Source organism: Ascaphus truei, chromosome 9 (genome assembly GCF_040206685.1).
Source record: "Ascaphus truei isolate aAscTru1 chromosome 9, aAscTru1.hap1, whole genome shotgun sequence".
NCBI lineage: Eukaryota > Metazoa > Chordata > Amphibia > Anura > Ascaphidae > Ascaphus > Ascaphus truei.
In genome coordinates, this window is record NC_134491.1 from 31922901 (window position 1) to 31944994 (window position 22094).

The following is a 22094-nucleotide window of genomic DNA, read 5'->3' on the forward strand; positions in this document are numbered from 1 at the left end:
ACCTGGCAACCCTACCAACAGGTCAGGTTTTCAGGATATCCCTGCTTCAGCACAGGAGGCTCAATCAGTGGCTTAGTTGGAGATAGAGCAACTGATTGAGCCTCCTGTGCTGAAGCAGGGACATCCTGAAAACCTGACCTGTAGGTGGCCTATGAGGACTGGAGTTGCCCACCCCTGGTCTAGTATTTTACTTCCAAGTCTGTTTTGGAACCTGAAGTACAAGGAGATAAAGTGATCTGACCAATGTCACAAGGCGATGACCCTGGGATTAGAACCAGGCTTCTCCAGCTTCCAGGTCAGTGTCAGAGGTTTTCAGAGCCAGTCCCTTAACCTCGGTGGGTCCCTCCTACAGCCCAACAACATCTTGGTGATAAAAACACTTATTACAGCTACAGCTAATATACATTTGTCATCGATATTTACACCCACAGAGGGTTATTTATAAAAATCTCCCGGCGGCAAACCGGGGAAACACTGGAGCAAACGGCAACACAACTATCAAGGTAAAACCCCATTGAAGATGGGACGCTTTGTATACAAGTTTGGCTCTAGTTTTGCAGCCCAACAGTTTTGATAAAAGCCGCCAAACCACTGGTCAAAGTGGCCCGCTGCCCGATCTCTGAACAATTCAACGTGAATTCAACACTGGCGTTCAAGTTCTTCAGACGATAATTCACAAAGATACCTACAATAATTATGCTGCGAAAGTAGAAAAGGAAAGTGGTTTTCTTAAACTAATTTATTTTCTCCAACAAGAAAATAGCCCCCTCATTGTGCAAAGTAATAGCACAGTACTGAGAACCAAGTCCCATGTCAACCACTGTGACAAAGTAACATTGAGACCAGTGCAGCTGCTACATGATCTAGTTGAAGTTAACGGCCCTGTACTCTTCCAGCACTGGGCTGTGTCTTATGGAATAGCTCTGCTTTGTACGTAAGGCCTTTTGTACTTTATTTTCCCTGAGATTAATGCACATCCTCAAAGCTAATTATATGTAAAAACAACAGCCGTTCTACGTCTCATCAGCATAGGCCGAACGTCACATTATTGTAGCAGGATGTTGTGTTAATTTCCAGTAATGACCTGCAATGGCAACTCGGGGTAAAATGACGCCGTGTTGTCATAACAATGTGAGGCTTCGACGTCACGCGGCACCGCGACAATGTAACGTCACGACAACGCAACGGAGATGAGGAGCAGGAGAAGGTAAGACACCGAATACTGAACCTTTTACTTTTACAAATAAAAAGCACTGCTTACGCCCATCCTCTTTTGTATATCAGTATCCTCAACATCCGTGAAAATGAGAGCCATGCTATTTAAATGAGGAAAAGTAGGGTAACCTTACGTTACTTACTTTAGTGGATAAGCGTTACTATTAACATAATTTTAATTTAGGTTAAGGCAGGGCTTTCAACGCCAGTCCTCAAGATCCCCCCGCCCCCCAACAGGTCAGATTTTAAGGATACCCCTGCTTTAGCACAGGTGGGCTATCCAGAAAACCTGACCGGTTGGGGGATCATGAGGATTGTAGTTGAGAGCCCCTGGGTTAAGGTAATTAAATAGCCTAACGGAGCTTAGTGTGTCTGAGCCTATGGGCGTTAACCAAGAAGAAAAGATGGCACTCTCAGTTCTGCACATTCAATGCTGACAACCAGCAGAGATAGACCTACTTAAACACTACAAGGAATACGAGGAACAAACCAAAGGAAAGTTCTACACCATAAATGGAATACTGTATATGATCATGGTGAGTAAACGGAGAAGTTCTGATGACTGTTAACCCACTGCTGGATCCGCAGATATACTGTATGCAGAGATGTCAGGGAACTAAGCAGCAAGAATCGGAGGCTCCACATCAACATAACTACATTTTAAAAAGAAAAGCACTAACTTTGTTCAAGTCCATATCAAGGTCATTTCTCGGTCAAGTTTATACACGGCATCACTTACACACCCTCGCACACCTGGCCCCTGCCACCCTGAGCAGAAATAATTGGATTCAGAAATATAATTACCAAACTATGTCAACAAGAAAAGGCATGAATAGAGACTTGTACAATTTAGGACTGGATTTCTCTCCCAATCTCCGTTTAGGAGTGCAATATTGACACTAAGTAGTGGAGACGGATTCTCAATGTGCGGATTAACCTGAACCAGAATGTCCCGTGTGGAAATGTAGCCGTTTTATTACCACTTGGAGCTCCTGACTGAGCAAGGATGTCTGCCTTCGAGGATGGAAATCAATACGATTTGAGGATTGTGCCTATAAGATGCTGACAAATCTGTGTGACATAACATGCCTGATACAAGAGATATGAAACTAGCTTCAGGAACTCAAAAATGGCCACATTTGACATTCCTAAATAAGGAATCAGGGAAGGGGTATAAAAAAAATACAAACAATTCTAAAAAAAGAAATCAATATCTACTTTACAAAAGAAATAAAATGGTACCAGTGTATTACATTGGTTAACTCCCAACCCATCAATTATTAACTATACAAATAAAATAAAAGTATATATATAAAATGCTGCACAAAAATAGTTGAAAAAAAAATATATATTTTTTTATCATATCAAAAAAATAACATTTGCGATAAAATTTTAAGGATATAAGAAACACAAGAAATGGACGAACAGTCCTCGCTCAACCCAAAATGGGTAAATGTTGTTATGTGTGCTTCCTTGGAGATGTTTTTTCAAACATATGGGAATCGTGCGTAGTGTCGCACACAAAGAGAAATCCTATATATGGTGCACACCTACTGGGAATGAATATAGTTGACAAAATGGTTGTATTCAATAAAAATGTACTTTTAATATATCACTGTACAACATGTATCATAAAATAAAAATAATACATTAACACTAACAGAGGTGATTGGGACAGGGAGTCAAGGTGGATATACCTGCTGCACACACTCTCTCCCAATGGCCTCAATGAAGGGTTTATGTACACCCCCTTCCTGTAAATACCCATCACTATTTCAAGTTGAGATGCTGTATCTCTTAAAGTATGTCACTAATTCATTCAGTCTTTCCCATTACTTAAATACAATCTTCATATTTTTGCAGTATTTAATTTGATACTAATGGGCATTTTTTTAAATCAATTATGATGACAAGCAATTACTGACAAAATCCGGCAGTCACACTTCAGGGGCTGAAGTCAATTAATGGAAAAGAATTTAGGCACCAAGTAAACATACAAAATGATTTCGAAATGGATTTTACATTTCTGTACATAGCAGTAGCTTGCCGCCATAGTGATCACTGAGTTAATTTAGTAATTTCACCTAGGAGTCATCCCCGTATGTCAGGACAACGGCCCGCTATGTAACTCCCGCAGAGGATGCCACACGCCCATCCTGGAAGAAGCCGTAGCAGACCGCGAAAAGCACGTCGGGTTCTGATGATGTCACTCCCTCCGTGTCTCTCACCCCGGTCGGACGTGTGATGGGGTTTGCTCTGTAGCAGCTCGACACAGCAGAGTCAGGTGCTACACACATCCAGTGTAGAAAAATGAGTCCAGTCCGCGCTCTTGCTCTTTAGGAAACTGGAATGGTTGTTCCTCTCTGATCTTTTGCAGCTCTTGATGTTGAAGGTGTCTGCCCCCACCTCCAATATGGATCCCAGCAGGAAAACTCCAACAGCGATACCAAGTCCCAAGAAAAAAGAAAAAACACAAAAGCGCACCAAGATTGAGATATAATGTGTATTCACAACAAATAAAAATAGTAGTAAACACTTACATATATAAAAACTTTAATGGTCCAGATCACGATCGTAACTTCTTATGGTAGGGCAACAGATGGGATGAAAGGGGGTGATTTCAGTCTTTAGGAACAAGCCCCGCGCGCTGGGGCTGTATTCTTAGGCCTCGTTCAAGGTGCTGGCTTCGGAGGGCGGGCGTGCTGACGTGCTTGCTGCCGTGAGCAACAAAGTATTCAATTTGAATACTTGTTGTCAGGGTAGCAACTGCCCTGCCTCCGATGCCAGGCGTTGCCACTGACGACAGCTTCAGTAAACGAAAATTTCGTTTCTTGGATCTGAAGCAGCGTCACAGGGACCAAGGCAGCCAATGAAATCATTCTTCAGAATGATTTCATGACTGCAGCTTGGATACTTTACCCTGCCGTCTGTAGCCCCGCCCCCTCCCCAACGCTGAAAAGTCTGCTGGGGGATAATCACATGTCGCCCAGCAAACTCCCAGCACTGCCTCCCGCACGCCCCCCCTCCGAGTCCTCAGCTGGCTCCCTGAACGAGCCCTTAGGCTGTGCTGCGTTTTCAGCTTCACACGCTTGTCGGCGTGATGGTCTGCGTAACGCGCATGCGCAGCGAATGAGGCCCCCTGTAGTAGTCCCGGAGGTGCCCGTCCGTTTTTCGTTAAGATCGTAAATAGCAATAAAAACACTTGTGTGAAGACTGGCTGTATGTAATAAACAGACCAGCGACACCCTTCGCGACGCGTTTCGAATACAAAAGTATTCTTCCTCAGGCGATATCAGGGGCACCTGTTTGGGGTCCTTTATATACCAATCCACATAGATGATTGGTTGATACCAATGAATAGGCATCCAATCCGCTATTAGTTAAACGAAAAGGGGGATGGTTTAGATTCACCAAACCTGCCCCTTGATGGTGGATGAAAAAACAGATTAATGATGCTGTATTGTATTGGTGGCACTTTGAATAATAAATAGATAATAAAAAAACAAAAGTGCCCCTTACTGGTGGAGATATATAAAGAGATACCTGCAGGTGGACCTTTTTACAAGTGTCACATATAAAATATATTTGTTGATATATATAAGAAATAATACAAATAAAACATTGTGCTATCACATAGAAATACAACAGTTAAACATAAAACATATAATATAAAGGAATGGATAGGGAGAGGGAGGGGGGGGGGGAGGAGGGGGGAAAAAAGGGGGGGTGTGAGGGGGGGGGAAGAGAAATATAAAAAATGTAGGGGAGAAAAGACATATTAAAAAATAGATGAAGTTTGAAAAGGGAAAAAAAATAGACAAAAATACGGGTGACATGCTGAATAAAATTGGTTAAAATAGAATACATCTCAATTCTGAAGCTTTACTAAATTAATAATAAATGACAGACTGCAAAGCAAACATCACCTATCATTTAGTTACCGCAAGAAGGGAGTCAACTCCACATAGTCATTTAACCCCCCAGGATGTTTAGTTTGGAGTGTGTATATCCAGAATTGCTCCCTCCTTGCGATAAATAGATCCTTATCGCCACCTCTAGTAGTTGTGGTGATATGTTCTATACCCATATATTTGACCCCTGTGGTACTGCATTGATGGACATCCTTAAAATGAGACAACAAATGGGTTAATGGTTTACCAGAGGCCAATGTCTTAGGGATGTTGACAATATTTCTTAAATGTTCCATCACACGTATCTTAAGATGGCGTTTTGCATCTTACAATGTGGATGTGGACTACAATATGTAGGTCGCACAAAACGCCATCTTAAGATAACTAAATGATAGGTGATGTTTGCTTTGCAGTCTGTTTTTGTCATTTATTATTAATTTAGTAAAGCTTCAGAATTGAGATGTATTCTATTTTAACCAATTTTATTCAGCATGTCACCCGTATTTTTGTCTATTTTTTTCCCTTTTCAAACTTCATCTATTTTTTAATATGTCTTTTCTCCCCTACATTTTTTATATTTCTCTTCCCCCCACTTCCGCCCCCTTTTTTTAACCCCCCTCCTCCCCCCCCCCCTCCCTCTCCATATCCATTCCTTTATATTATATGTTTTATGTTTAACTGTTGTATTTCTATGTGATAGCACAATGTTTTATTTGTATTATTTCTTATATATATCAACAAATATATTTTATATGTGACACTTGTAAAAAGGGCCACCTGCAGGTATCTCTTTATATATCTCCACCAGTGAGTGGCACTTTTGTTTTTTTATTATCTATTTATTATTCAAAGTGCCACCAATACAATACAGCATCATTAATCTGTTTTTTCATCCACCATCAAGGGGCAGGTTTGGTGAATCTAAACCATCCCCCTTTTCGTTTAACTAATAGCGGATTGGATGCCTATTCATTGGTATCAACCAATCATCTATGTGGATTGGTATATAAAGGACCCCAAACAGGTGCCCCTGATATCGCCTGAGGAAGAATACTTTTGTATTCGAAACGCGTCGCGAAGGGTGTCGCTGGTCTGTTTATTACATACAGCCAGTCTTCACACAAGTGTTTTTATTGCTATTTACGATCTTAACGAAAAACGGATGGGCACCTCCGGGACTACTACAGGGGGCCTCATTCGCTGCGCATGCGCGTTACGCAGACCATCATGCCGACAAGCGTGTGAAGCTGAAAACACAGCACAGCCTAAGGGCTCGTTCAGGGAGCCAGCTGAGGACTCGGAGGGGGGGCGTGCGGGAGGCAGTGCTGGGAGTTTGCTGGGCGACATGTGATTATCCCCCAGCAGACTTTTCAGCGTTGGGGAGGGGGCGGGGCTACAGACGGCAGGGTAAAGTATCCAAGCTGCAGTCATGAAATGATTCTGAAGAATGATTTCATTGGCTGCCTTGGTCCCTGTGACGCTGCTTCAGCTCCAAGAAACGAAATTTTCGTTTACTGAAGCTGTCGTCAGCGGCAACGCCTGGCATCGGAGGCAGGGCAGTTGCTACCCTGACAACAAGTATTCAAATTGAATACTTTGTTGCTCACGGCAGCAAGCACGTCAGCACGCCCGCCCTCCGAAGCCAGCACCTTGAACGAGGCCTAAGAATACAGCCCCAGCGCGCGGGGCTTGTTCCTAAAGACTGAAATCACCCCCTTTTCATCCCATCTGTTGCCCTACCATAAGAAGTTACGATCGTGATCTGGACCATTAAAGTTTTTATATATGTAAGTGTTTACTACTATTTTTATTTGTTGTGAATACACATTATATCTCAATCTTGGTGCGCTTTTGTGTTTTTTCTTTTTTCTTGCTACACACATCCACCCTAGGTTTCAGGCGACCAACAGTTAGATTCTTCATAGATGCAACACTAGCATACATGCTGTAGCTTTTGAAACTTCATAGGGTTCTTTTTCGAGTGTCCTGTATGTACATAATACACATGAAGAATACAAGAGACAGGGAACCCTGGCAGAGATAATGTGCAATGTTGTTATATATAGGGTGATCATAATTGTCCCGGCAAAAACCGTAACAAATGTCACACATGCACAGTCGGCGCTCGCGAATGGCGAGCACTGACCGCGCATGCATGATCGCCACTTGCCGGCTGCTCGTGCGCATGCGTTCAAATTGATGATGTGAAGTGTTTTGATCAGGTCAACAACCTGAAGACGTTTGCTGAAAGTTGGAACAGTGATGAAGAGTTCATTAATTTGATAGCACATCAGAAATGGAGCAAATATTTTAAGAAGTCCAAAAAGATTGTGTCATTCATAACTGTTAAAGATGGCACAGTCCCTCGTTGCTATTCCTTCTCACAATGCAAATGTAGAGCGAATTTTTCACTGATGCAAAGCCAGTGGACAAAGGAATGGAACAACTTGAATATTGAGTCGCTGAAAGGAATTCTGCTACAACTTCAGAACCCCCCGCCCTGGGAAGTGCCCTCTTTTTTTAATGTCTAAATATGGTAACCCTACCAAAGCAGCAGATGCATCGAAAGTGCTGAATTTTGTAGCTTATCATTTGAAGACATCGTCAGTGACTTTGCTCTTCAAAAATCACGAAAAAGAAAATGCTGTGATATTAAAATGAATGTGATGTGCAAACACTGTTTGTTTTAGCTTTACACCGTCATGTCTGTATATAACAATATAGTGTAATGGTTTCATTCAGTGCAGTTTCATGTTTACATTTTCATGGGTCCCTTCAGTCAAAATAATATGTCGATTTCTGATTTGACATAGATTAGGGCCTCAGAAAGTCAACGTCCTGCCTCCAACACTGAACATTGCTCCTATGTTAGGCCGCGCTTATAGTGCCAGCGACGGCGACGCAATGTCGCCCGAAAACAAATGCATTGCTGACACCGCGTGTGCTTGTAGTAAACGCGATGGCGGAAATGCAACGGAGTGCCGTTGCGAAAACTGGTAGCTGGCAATATTTGATTTTTCAAGTGCTGTCGCCTCATGTGACAGCCCCTGAACCAATCAAATTCCAGGAAACCCGCAACGCCGCCGAACAGCGAAATATAACTTTTGCCTGTGGCGACAGCGATGGATGATGTCACCCATCGTGTTGCCATCGACGGCACTATAAGCGCGGTCTTATGGTGACATTTGCCTGATCCTGGAATATACACCCATGTCTTGGATTGTCAGTGTACTTTTCCCTCTATCTCTGCAAAAACCTCTCTGTGCCCCAAATGTTCCTTCAATCAACATTATTGGGAAAATCGCTCTAATATAGATATATTTTTTAAACTCTGATTTAGTACGTTCGTTTGAACTATATTGGTCACCGCAAATTAAAGTCAATGTAATTTTCGATTCCCAAAATAAACTCATTTGAAGAATCTTGGCACCTTGTCGTACAGCGGAAATTGGGGTCTCTGTTTCTCGCGTGTGTTAAATTCCTAAATCCTCAATTAGTTCACTCCCGTTATGGAATGTCAAATGTGCTTAATAAAAAGCTTATTCGTATTTTTCCAAAATTTAACAATTGGTTTCTTGTGTCTCTTCAGAAGACGATAATAAACTGTTTCCTGCAAACACAAAACAAAATGTAGTGTGCTTTTTCCTGACTAATATTCATGTTAGCTTTCTCTGAGAATAGTCATTTTCCCCCCCTTCCTATATAGCACTGTACATAGACTTTTGCAGGCACAATAGGTCTTTACAAACCACTAGAATATCCTTTTACCCTGTTGCTCAATGCTATATTTACAGAGAGTCCAAGGCACTTTTTGGGGGGCAGTACTGTATATAAAAAAAAAAAAAAAAAGCACCCCGATAAGCACTGGAGGAATTCTCTTAGTGTTTATATCATATGTTAGAAGGATATAGGATATGCATACTCAAATTTTAACATTACTGATGAATTTCGTATTATCAAAATACAAAACCATGCCTTATTTCTAATTAAAAAACAAACAAATAAACCTATTACAATTACTCTATAAAAGACAAATACCCAATGAATTCCCTCTGATAATGCACAATTATTGCTCATATTAATTATACATACATATATTAACTTACCAGTATAAATATGCCATACATCTATATTCTGTGAGCCGTGGCACTCTGCTTATAAAGATGGTCAACCTCAGTATTGCACCTTTAAGATACATTGGACTTTGATTATATGAATGGTGTTGAAACTTTATATACAGTGTTAAATATGGTACACAGTATCCTACTACAATATAAAAATATCAACTTATTGAATTCTAAATATTGTTTGTCATTTTCATTAACAAAAAAATGATCTTTTTATGAAAATATAGAGCTAATTATTAGGGATTTCCCCCAATTATCACACTGAATTGATGAATGTGGAGGCGCCCCACACACACTTTGTGGTGTGTTTTTTTTTGATAATTAAAAAATTAGCTCTTCATTAGTGTCAATTTTTTGATTGCAGGTTAGAGAAACAAGAGAAAAATTACCCTTTTTTTTTTTAAAAATGACAAACGCTATAAAAGTGGATAACAATCTTTATAATTAGAGTAGAATATAGATGTATGGTATAATTCTACTGGCAAGATAATATTTTTATGTACAGTATAATTAATATGAGCCATAATGGAGCATTCATGGAAATGAATTGGCTTTTGTCTTTTTAAAGGGGAATTATAAAAACATTTTTATGGAAAGAAATGGTTATGTATTTTGATAATAAAGAAATTCACCAGTGATGTTAACATTTGAGTGTGTACAGCCTCTCTGCTTCTAACACGAGATATAAACACCAAGAGAATTCCTAGACTGCTTCTTGGGGTCTGTTTTTCTTCCTTATTTGTGTAAAAGAGGTCTTTACCCTGAAGAGCAAACACGTTGGGTTTGATTTCACAGATCAAGTTTGTGATTTAATCATTGTTCAAGAGCCATAAAAGTCTTTTTTTCCCCCCAGTGCTATATAAATGGTGCTAGAATAGATTCATTAACACACACATACGATACTAACATTAGCGTTACTTTAGCTTGCACAGGACAACATCCCTGACCCTCTTTGAAATACTACTTTATACCCAAACAGGTCCGGTTGACAAGCTCAGAGCCTGAGAGTAAGTCTGCGCCTATAGTGCCGTCGATGGCGACGGCGAAACGATGGGTGACGTCACCCGGCGCCACAGGCAAAAGTTATATTTCGCCGGGCGGCGGCGTTGCGGGTTTCCTGACATTTGATTGGTTCAAGGGCCGTCACGTGAGGCGACAGCCCTTGAAAAATGAAATTTTGCCGGCTACCAGTTTTCGCGACGGCGACGGCGCATTGTTGCCGTCGCGCTTACTATAAGCGCGCGCGGCAGCAATGCATTTGTTTTCGGGCGACGTCGTGTTGCCGTCGCCGGCACTATAAGCGCGGCCTAGAGAGAGCTTGTCTGGAACATACTGAAAACAGCATCAAGATACTCCAGCACAGCACATACAAACTGTATAACAATGCAGCCCGAGTCCATGGCAGCAAGAAGGTTGTTGCAGGCAGCCATATTATATACTCCCAAAGGCTAATGTCAACTAAACGTGGGGGGGCCCTAGGCGTGACACTGGGGCATTTAGGGCTCTGAGAGACACAATAAAACAACAGTGCAGATTGACGTTTTACATAAAGACGGTTTTATGCCTTTATAGCGCCCAGTGGCCGGGCAATAAAATTACTTTGTGTGGTAACATATCAATGTCATTGGTTTCCATAGAAACCCTTCTGCTGCCAAAGGGTGTTGGCACAGTCATGGTCAACGTGAAACTAACCTAAGAGATTAGGTAAAGATTGTAATAAAAAGTATATATATATATATATATATATATACATATATATATATATATATATATATATATATATATATATATATATATATATAGCAAATGGAAATATTACTGTATGCTCATTTGCATGTCTTAGACAGGTCTGCAACCCCGCCTTTCACCATTATCACTCAGCACTTCCACTGTAGCAAGGGATTCTGGGTAATAACATGCAAATGAGCACACAGCAAATGCCACCTTTTGCTTCAAAACTATATATATATTTATACACATATATTTATACACTATATATATATATATACACTTGAGTTTGTTACAGAGATAGGATGAGAGAAACAGACACAAGAGTAAGAATATATAGAATGGAGTGTGGGCAACTGAAATAGGATTCTTCTCTGTGTTACAAAGCTGCTATACATCCTAAACCTGAGGGTTCCAGAGTGGGAATGAAAAGGTTGTATTAAGGGTACCATCCCTCCAAAGGCATCGAGAGCATTGGAATGGTTGGTAGGTTAAACGTACAGTAGATGGTGGGCATATCATTGTAGACCCCTGTGACAGAAAAGGGGTAACAAAAAAGCCAGACCATTAAAAGTATTTTGTTATCCCTTTTCTGCCACAGGGGTCTACAATGATATGCCCACCATCTACTGTACGTTTAACCTACCAACCATTCCAATGCTCTCGATGCCTTTGGAGGGATGGTACCCTTAATACAACCTTTTCATTCCCACTCTGGAACCCTCAGGTTTAGGATGTATAGCAGCTTTGTAACACAGAGAAGAATCCTATTTCAGTTGCCCACACTCCATTCTATATATTCTTACTCTTGTGTCTGTTGCTCTCATCCTATCTCTGTAACAAACTCAAGTGTATACTCAACATGCCTCAAGTCTTATATTGCAAAGTAATGTGTTGCTTTACATAAAAGAGTAGGACGAACAAGGGGATTGTAGCCTTATTAGTACAAATGTGACTATCCTGCCATGGGGTTGAGTGTTCCCTGTAAGTAAACCAGTCCTTGCACGTAATGGCTATGGATTTGTGTTCCGTCTGAAGTGTCTCTTGAACTTTCAATGGAGAGAGGAGAGTGGCACATCCTTTGATCCCACCTTCTGCTGAAATTCCCTTCACACATATGAAATTCAGCAGTAACAGCTTTCAAGGGGCTCATTTCCCTTCAGGATTAGTTTTCTGCAGTTAAGTAATGTGTTGCATTCCTACACTATGCTATAATATGATGGCTTAACCTCTCCACCGCAATTGCCATGCGATGCACTGCTGGCGCCTCTGGCCTCGTAGGGATCGTAGCAGCACTGCATGTTTGGAATGTGAAATACCAACCCCCACCTGTGAAAATGAACATGTTGTGCGTATAATCATTATATAGCGCCCAGTGCATTACAGGTACAGTAAATACTGCTCTGTCAAAGCTTACATTCTAACTGTTACAGTGATACAAAGTGATTTGCCCAATGTGACAGTCTGCACCGGAACAGTGTCACAAGACAACACGACCACTTCATAGGCCAGCTCATAACTACCAATGACCTAGCTAAAGCAATCAATCATACGCTGCAAAAAGCCATATTTTAGGGTCTCAAAGCTGCAGTTCAGGCTCCCGTTTTTTTTTTTTTTTTTCTTCAATAGTTTTAGTTGTGCAATCTCTACTTACCTAAAGAACTGCATAGCTGCCGGTCAATTTGTTCTCCGTCTATTGATTGGCAAAGTTTGGCGACATCTTTAAATATGGGGAATGTAAATTGTTGCTATAGGAACAAGCATGCTTGTTAAAATAGAATACAAGAAAATTGGTCTTTCAAAGTTGTTTTTTTAAAAACAGAAAATGCTAAAAGTATTTTTTCATACTACAGAACTCATTTATTAAAAAAAACACACATGCAGGATATTGCATGAACTGCAGCTTCAATAGGAGCCAAGTTTAGGTATAACCAGTGTTTCCACTTTCACATTTCCTGGTAAAGAGAGTAACTTCGCTGTCAAAAAATGTATATGAAAGGCGATGAAAAGTAGATTTATTATCGGTTTTAACTTGGAGGACTAGAGATGCTGCAGTCCGTGTGCGGGTCACTGTGTCTTACACCCCGGGGCTGCCGCTGTGCGTTGGCTAGCTGTAAGTGAGTGACATGTGTGTGCTAGCGGCCCCATCTCATCATGGTGATATCATATACAGGAGGGCCCCGAGTATACGGCGGGTCCCGTTCCAGAGGCCCGCCGTATAGTGAAAATCGCCGGAAAGCGGATCCGGCGATTTTCAGTTCTGCGCATGCGCAAACCGGCATTTTTGCCGTTCTGCGCATGTGCGACCTATACTCTGCGCGCACAAACTGTGGTCTGCGCATGCGCACCGGGAGCACCCGCCCGTTCTGCGCATGCGCGACTTCGGATTCAACATGGCGGCCCCCTTCTCGGTGCCGAAAAGCGGAGCGCCGAGAAGCGGGGCCCTGCTGTAATAAATATGTCCAGGACTGTGGTGGAGGTTCTGTGGGGCTTGTGGTGGAGAACTAATGATGCGCCGCGCATAGCGCGACACCAGAAGGAACTAGCACCATATAAAGCACGATGTGCTGCAGAGATAACCGGGCATTGTACCCATACACTGACTCAGAGTATAACCTAACAGCACTATACACTGACTTAGAGTATAACCTAACAGCGCTATACACTGACTCAGCGTATAACCTAACAGCGCTATACACTGACACAGAGTATAACCTAACAGCACTATACACTGACACAGAGAATAACCTAACAGCACTATACACTGACTCAGCGTATAACCTAACAGCACTATACACTGACACAGAGTATAACCTAACAGCACTATACACTGACACAGAGTATAACCTAACAGCACTATACACTGACACAGAGTATAACCTAACAGCGCTATACACTGACACAGCGTACTGTATAACCTAACAGCACTATACACTGACACAGAGTATAACCAACCAGCACTATACACTGACAGAGTATAACCTAACAGCGCTATACACTGACACAGAGTATAACCTAACAGCACAATACACTGACACAGAGTATAACCTAACAGCACTATACACTGACACAGAGTATAACCTAACAGCAATATACACTGACACAGAGTACTGTATAACCTAACAGCACTATACACTGACACAGAGTATAACCAAACAGCACTATACACTGACTACTGCGATAGTGCCGCCCGTGGAACCATCGCACGGAAGCTCCCACTGAATTCAATGAGGGTTTCCGTGCGATAGTGCCCCGATCGATACTATTGAAGTTTAATGTTTTAATAATTTAATGATTCTATTCCTCAACTACAGCAAAACATGGCCCACCCAGCCAAAAGCGAGGGAAGTCTTAGCTACCTCAACCGGCCGACTGCATTAAGAATGAAGGGGTACTGGGCCTACTTTCAAGAAATACTATACATGTCAAACATTGGGGGAACAACTCTTTTGACCTTACTTTAGACAGGTTTATACAATACTTAAAAGACAAATAATTAAAAACAAAGCAGGACGGCCTTTTCAAAATAATTACCCTTTTCTCTGCATACAGTAGGAAGTTTTACTTCAGAAATGAAAAATAATTAGTTGTACCCTTGGTCTGTAAATGAAAAAGCAGTGGTATTACATACCTGATAGTAGCATCACACGTCAGCCGCTGCTCATCCATCTCCTTCTTTAGCCCATTATAATAGTCAGACTATTACTCTGCTAGTACCAGGGCAGTTTTTAAACGGATACAGTCAGGGCCGCTGACAGATTTCCCGGGGCCCAGGACTAGAGTTACGAGCACCCCTCCCGACCCTCCCAGTGTTGGTGGTCTTGCGAGCCCCCTCCTCTATTTCCCCTCCTTCTTCCCATTTATTCATCTTCCCCGTCTCACTCTTATCCCCATCTCTTCCTCATTCACTCCCCCCTCTCACTCTCCCAATCCCTCTCCACCTCCATCAATTACCCCACTCTCACTCATTCCACACACAATCAATCCCCCCCCACAATAATTAGCCCCCCAATACATACAAACCCCCCACAACCCATCCCAATGTGCCTGCAGTGCTGGGGCAGCCATGTTGACTTGATCGTAGCTTGCCCCGGCGCTGGAGATTGTAAGATTTGCTGCATATGTACAGTCTCCTTACTGCTAGGCCTAACATAGCACAGTAGGCATCACCATTATGGATGAATGCATTTAGGAGCTTACTCTATATCCGCTGAAGAAGGCTGATCGGACCGGTTTCAGATGGAATTCCCCATGGACTTCGATGGGGGAGTTTCGTCTGAAAAACAGCATGATCGGCCACTTTGGTGGATATGGAGTAAGCCCCTTGGCGTGAGAGTAAAGTTTGGGTCATTAAGTTTCAAACAATAGAAGCAGGAACACTTACTCAGCACAATGAACACGCTCACCTTAACTCAGTGATGGCAAGTGACTAGGTCAACTTTTTCCATTACGGCACAAACTCCTTATTGGGCACTTTAACCGGGTTCGAATTCAAAACATCGACATTCGTTCAGAGGTTGGAGGCAAACTTCAATATCCTGTTAATTTTCTCTCTCTTTTTTTTCCCTTTTCTTTTTAAAATAAACCGATTGAACTTTTTGAACAGACCCACAAACTTTTACGAAAAATTCACCCACATTTTTATTTTTTCCTTTTTTTCCCCGAAACCAGAACCAATCGAGTTTTTGAAAAAACAAAAACATAAAAAATGATAGAACCAACGTCAAAACTAAACCGCGAGTTACAGTGCCGACCGTTGAGAATGTCTCCTTATTTTTCAGTCAATGCCAGCCAACTAATAAACAGTTACAAGAACGAAAAGGCTAACGGTATCCAAACTGAGGAAACGGGTCACCTTAGGTTTGGAGATTTCCAAAAATTCAGGGTACGTCTTTATGCGGTAACCTGCTACTAAATTAACTAAAACTACTCCTTTCAAAATGCAAAAAAAATAAGGTCTTAAAATATACAATATCGTCGTGGGCTTTCCTGTTCATACAATAGCATACTCCAAAGGATTAATTACAATACAGTTACCCACATGGGATGTGAGATCTTTGCCTGCCCCTCAAGGACCATATCAAGAAGGCTATGCACAAAACCGAGACCAGGGGCCTTTTTGCTGCAAGACATTTTAAACGTGTCTCTAAGCATCAAGTTGGCAAGCTAGTTTTCCCTATGTCCTATCTGAATCAGCTAGTGATTAGAGGGGAGGTTATGGAAGGACTTTGTGATGAGGGACCAGGCACACACATTAAAATGAGATTGATAAATTGTGACTTTCCATTTCTGTGTCCAAAATCATTTTTATGTCTGCCTTGGTATAACAATCTACATCCATTGTAATCCAAAAATGTCTTACCTTTTGCCCAGGAGCAAGGACGAACATTTTGAAACTGCGCACTTTAAGTGTCTATATACAGTTTGGACCATATAATGTCTTTCAGTGCCCACTGATGATTCAGGGATCAAAGTTTCCGGGGGCCTGACATTTCTATGGGGATATGCCTGTGATTATGGGGCACGGCTGCAGGCCCTTTGCCCCCTTTACCACCTACTCCTCATCTCCCTCCGTTTGCCTCTTCAGTGTCCTCCACATTCTACATTCTCTACCCGAGGATAGGTCCTCTTTCAGGCCTTATATATATATAAGGGATCCTCTCAAAATTAACTGATCATAGTTACTGTATCTTTTCATGCACACATTTCCACCATTAAAATACTACTCACAGCACGCACCTTAAGCAAAAAATGATAGCTTTCTATAAAATCTGGGAACCATGGATAATCATATAGAACGAGTCAAGCTCACCAAGGAAGAAACAAGGAGATAAGGCAATACGGATAAGGAAGCGTTTGACAATCAGTACCTCTACGAAGTTCGGCCAAAAGGGACACCAGAGACCAGGGTAGACATTCCCTCTCCCCTCCTCCCTCCTCCTCCCCCCACTCTTTTCTCTCTCTTTCTCACCCCCCCCCCTTTCTTGGCCTCTCCGTTATCGGTAAGTCACCTGCCTCGGGCAACAGGTTTTGCCATCCTTTCCCCCCCAAAAATACAAAAATGTTTCTGTATTAGGCTATGCATATCGTTCCTTGTATGTATATTTTATATCTGCCTAATAAAAAAGTTTGAAAAAAAAATAAAAATACTACTCACAGCTCTTCAAAAGGACATTGCTTACAAACATATGTGGCAAATAAAGAATATATATATATATATATATCCTTCTCAAATAGTATAACCACGGTGGCCCTTGTGTATTATGCTATGAAGAAGCTTCCCCGCGGTAGGGAAGATTTTAGTCACATGTTCTTGCTGAACTCTTCTCTGGGAAGTGGGAAGGGGGTCAGTGTCCTATGGGAGGTATAGATGTGTATCAAAGGCTACTTAATAGGTGTCAAACTAGGGCGAAAAACTACACAAGACTTATCGAAGAACATTAAAACCCTTTGAAAGCACTTGGATTTTTTCCTTAAATAAACCTTGGGCAGTATTTGACTCCAGTTTTAATCAAGTTCTTTAGCCGGAAAGAATAAGAGGACTATGTGCACTATAAAGGTTTGGAGAAGAGAACCTAGATGCAGAGCAATATTTATATAGATTTTGCATCAAATATAAGGATTTCCTTTAACAAGAGTTGGTCAGATGGATTTATGCCAAATCAAACTTGGCAGAGATGTTTGATGTACATAATTAGCCAATGTGATGGGCCCTGATGCAGAGTTGTATAAATCTCACTACAGTATGTGCATCAAGTAACTCCTCCTAATGCATACTTGGCACGAGAGAAATCTTCCTTGATGCATTAATGGATAGGCTCATATACCTTGCTAAGGAGGATATGATCAAGGTTTGTAAATGGGAATCAGGGCTTACAGTTGAAGGTAAGGTGCTAAGCACCTGTAAATAACCAGTCTATTAAAGGCCGCTCTCCCTCCACTAGAGAGGTTCTGAGAGCGTTTTGCGGGTGCAGCCGTGTTGGGACCCACAGATGGGACATACTGTAATGTGGGTGGAGGCTTAACATACTTTGGCCAGAGAATTGAACTAAATGACCCTTGCTTATGAGAAGATATACAGATAAGTATATAACGATGTAGCCCCCTTTCCCAATGCCTAAGGGAAATACGCAGGCGACTACGCGTGCTGCTGTACCCGTTTGCTCGAAGGAGGCCGAAGCCTCCGCTTCTGGGAGCCTGGGGTGAGATCTATCTCCTTGTGCGCGGCACCTCCACCTGTGAGGGATCTCAGCGTTGGCGGGATAACCCCTCACAGGAACCAATACAACAGCAGTAAGCAATAACACAACACGCAATATATATAACTGGTCTTTACTGTAACAATACTCCACATATAACACACACTACTACGTAACACAGTATAGTGCAGTGAGCCCAACACTTAGTGGTTCCCCCAAAGTACTGAGGGTGCAGTGGCACCAATAACCCCTGGTGTCCGTCCCAGCAATCCCACCCAAATGTGAGGTAGCGCTACCCCCTGTGAATGTTGGTGCACGTTGGGTACCTGCCTGGGTAATCCAGTACCATGGTGCCACTTGCGGAGGTGTGTTGGAGTAGGTCCCACGCAGTGGGGCCCCCGACAACAATTCCCCTCTCTCCTAAGGGTCCTGCTCCTCGTTGTGGGGTGGGTTCCAGCCGGAGTGTCTCACCCAAGTGTTCTGGAATACTGCGGCCTTGTCCCAGATTGCGGATCACCGCATGGCCATCCGCCACCGGCGCAGCAATAACAATAATGGGAAGAGTCCCTTTCTGGGGCCTTCTCTGCAACACGGATCTCATGTGGCACAGGGCCTAATTGGGTTCAAGGGGCAAAGTCTAGGCCTAGTCCAGGAAGCACTGCTCCCCAGACACTACCTTCTCCCTTCGCTCCTCCTTCAGGACTGACTCACTGGCTTCCCGCCAGCGGAGGATATCCTGTCCCTCCCACGTGGTTTTCCCTCCCACCTGAGTATTCTAGGATATGGTGTCCCGCTGCTGCATACGCGGAGCCATTCAAAGATGGCCGCCGCACTCCTGACACTGCGCATGCGCGCCTCGCCGCACTGCGCATGCGCGCCTAACCAACATGGCCGCCCACACACTCCTGATCGCGCAGAGCTCCGGCCAAACAGCAGAGCAGATCCCTGCACCGGAGGCAGGGTAGGGGACTCAGCTCCAACTATATAATATGTCTAGTTAGCTTTTTTTTGTCTTTTGTTCTATACATGAGGTCACAATCCTAGCAGCGCTCCTTTTGACACAATACAGTATATGTGATGTGGTGGATTTGGGTTCACAGCAGACACGGGCTGTGTTTTTGAAGTTGAAGGTAACAGCGCTCTGCTTGTGTAATGCGCAACCAGGAGAGTGTTTTGTTTGGAGCAGTTAAGGGCAATATTACAATGCGATGTATCAAAGTTTGCCCATATAAATGGCCAGCGCTTTGCTTTCTCTTCCTGTCATTTATATCTGCTCTGTCGGAGGTGGCGTCCCCCTCTTTACTCAAGAGGTCAACATCATTGGTTGTAAGGAACTCAAATTTCAAATATTTGCCGCCAGTGAAAACAAACGTTACAGCGAATGTTTGATCCGCTTCATGGAGTAAACTACATTGTAAACATTCCCTGTGTGCTAATTTTAGGTATAAAAGGTTGGTTGCATTCTTAATATATCACTGATACACTGTTCTTCCTTTGATATATAAATGTAGCATTGTCAACAAACGGACATTGAGTTGCATTTTCATTGAGTATTTCTTTGCATCAATTAAAAAAAAAAGTTTTACATGGAAAAAAAAACCCCACAATAAATCAGATTATTCTGTATGTGTTTTCACTTTTTCCCCCTCAATGAATAATTTGTGTTGAATAAGCCGGCTGCAAAAATCATGACCTTCTTTTATAGAGAAGGGCAGTCTCTATATACACGCCAAAAATAAAAATGCAAGCAGATTTCCAAACAAAGATAAAAAAAAAAAAAATAATGTAAATAAACATAAAAAAGAAAGCACACTAAAACGTAATATAAAATGGCAAAGAGCAATAAAATGTTTTTGTTTTATTTAATTGGGTATTATAAATAGCACCTTTTATCTTATCTACTTTCTCTATCTGCAAGGCCATCGGTAATAAATGATGTTTATTTAAATGGTTATCAATTATTAACACTGTTCTGTTTATACCCAACACGTAGCCGCACACTGTTCAATTCAATATTCAATAGTTGGCCCTCCTCCCAAATTCAAATCTGTAAAAAATATCTGCATACTGTACATTCAAATAGCAAAAAAAGGGAGTCTTTTAGCTTCCATAGTTGTATAGGGGCAATGCATGTTTATCCCCAAGCCTGAAAATAAAATGCTGCATTGTGCAATGGGACTGAATATATCTGTACAACCCCAGGAGGATGGGAAGGTTAATTTCACCCCAATATACAAAAAGTTACTGTGCTGATGATGTATATGCTGTCCTTTAGTAAACAGTAATAACCCACAGAAAAGTCCTTACCCCACAGGAACCCCAATGGAGCTTGAGGGTGTATGGGTCATTCACAGCAGCTACTGTATATGCATGATAGTTTTGGGTGGGGGAGCAGCAATAATGCTATATGGGATTCCATGTTCTAAGCAGTCGAAACTTCAACCATCTGGGAGCTTATAGTCCTACTCAATATTTCTTTATATTGCAGCATGTTAATTTGAAATGCAGCTATATCATCTTTACCGCTGCAGTGACTGCCAATACATTCCAGGAGTGGAGGGGTTAAAAGAAGGTGCATTGACAATACGCGCTTTCTTAGACTGTAAGCTCTTCAGGATAACAATTCCTTAATCCCGATACTTACTGCTACAGGTGTAGCAGACTTCACCGCTCCCGTTAACGTGATGACTCGAGTTAACGCTGGCACGTTATTTCACCGTAGCGCTATGGAAAATAATGGTTAAGGCGATAACGCGTGTGTTGGGGTGATCACGCCTGTATGCTTATTCCATACATCCCATTGCGGTCCTTTACTCTAACATCTCTCCTGTAAAGTGAGGTCATGTTTGGTGCTATCAAAATGGAAAAGGAACATGCAAAATAGTTTCTTACCCAGTAAGAGGGTCCAGAGTAACATCTGGATGGTGATGGAGATTGAGAGGGGGAAGCCCATGTCTGTGGATGCTGGCTGGGGCTCCCAGACAAGCCCCCCACCCTGTGTCACCTTCCCCTGAGCAGTGTATCCAGTGATGTCCCAGTGGGTGCCTCCCTTCCCAGGACCAGCACTGATGCTGCTGTTTGGAACTCCTGCTTATACAGTAGGAGCATCCTCCCGTCCCTGCGCTGTCATTCCCTCTCAGGTCCTAAAGCCCTCATCGTTCCGCTTGCCCTGATTTCCACTGTCCCGAGTGATCTGATGGATGCCTTTAGAAGAATCGAGATGTGTCCACTCTCGCTGATTTTCTGCAAGTCTCACTGAGTTGGTTTCAGGTTCACTGGGTCTTAGCATTGCCAGTTTAATATACTTAATGGAGTCTCATTGATAAAAAATAAAATAAAAATGATGTGTTTTTTTTTCCATTCAAAATACCTTTCTTTTGGTTCAATAAATGTCACTAATTTGGTTCATTGGATGTTGATGTTTAAAGACTGTTCTAAGTATATTTAAATCATTATGCTTGTTGTTTTCTTTTACCCCAGGGGCGCTCAACTCCAGTCCTCAAGCCCCCCCATGGGCGTCCGCAGAAATTTTTTCAGGGGGGGGCATAATTTATAAGCGCAGCGCAATGGCGGTCCCGGATGCGGCACAGATTGGTCCAGACTTGGGAGTGAGACGGCTTTCATTGGTAAGTAGTGTTACCAATGAGAGCCGCATCACTCCCGAGTGCTACCAATGACAGTGCGCTGCACTTTCTCCTGCGTAGCAGCATAGGCTAGCCTACCACTAGCTGCCTGCCGCGGCGCCAGGGGCACCCACCCACCTCCGTCCCGGTCCACCCACCTCCGTCCCGGTCCACCCAGAGTCTGTTTTTGGCGTTTATAGCGCCGTTAACGTACTGTACGGCGCCATAAATGCCAAAAACAGCCCAGGACTGCGAGTGATCCAGGCAGAGCCGCCAACAGAAATCATGGGG

At 42.5% G+C, this 22094-nt stretch overlaps 1 protein-coding gene across 4 annotated transcripts in view; it reads right to left on the reverse strand.

Annotated features, from left to right (window-relative positions):
• The window catches only part of LTK (leukocyte receptor tyrosine kinase), a 97391-nt gene extending 76136 nt beyond the window's left edge, over nucleotides 1–21255 (reverse strand). For all 4 annotated transcript variants that reach the window (XM_075614296.1, XM_075614295.1, XM_075614294.1 and 1 more), the window contains exon 1: nucleotides 21073–21255. In XM_075614296.1, the coding sequence (XP_075470411.1) occupies nucleotides 21073–21133 (61 nt within the window). In that variant the 5' untranslated portion in view covers nucleotides 21134–21255. The remainder of the gene's footprint in view (nucleotides 1–21072) is intronic.
• Nucleotides 21256–22094: the final 839 nt, after the last annotated feature.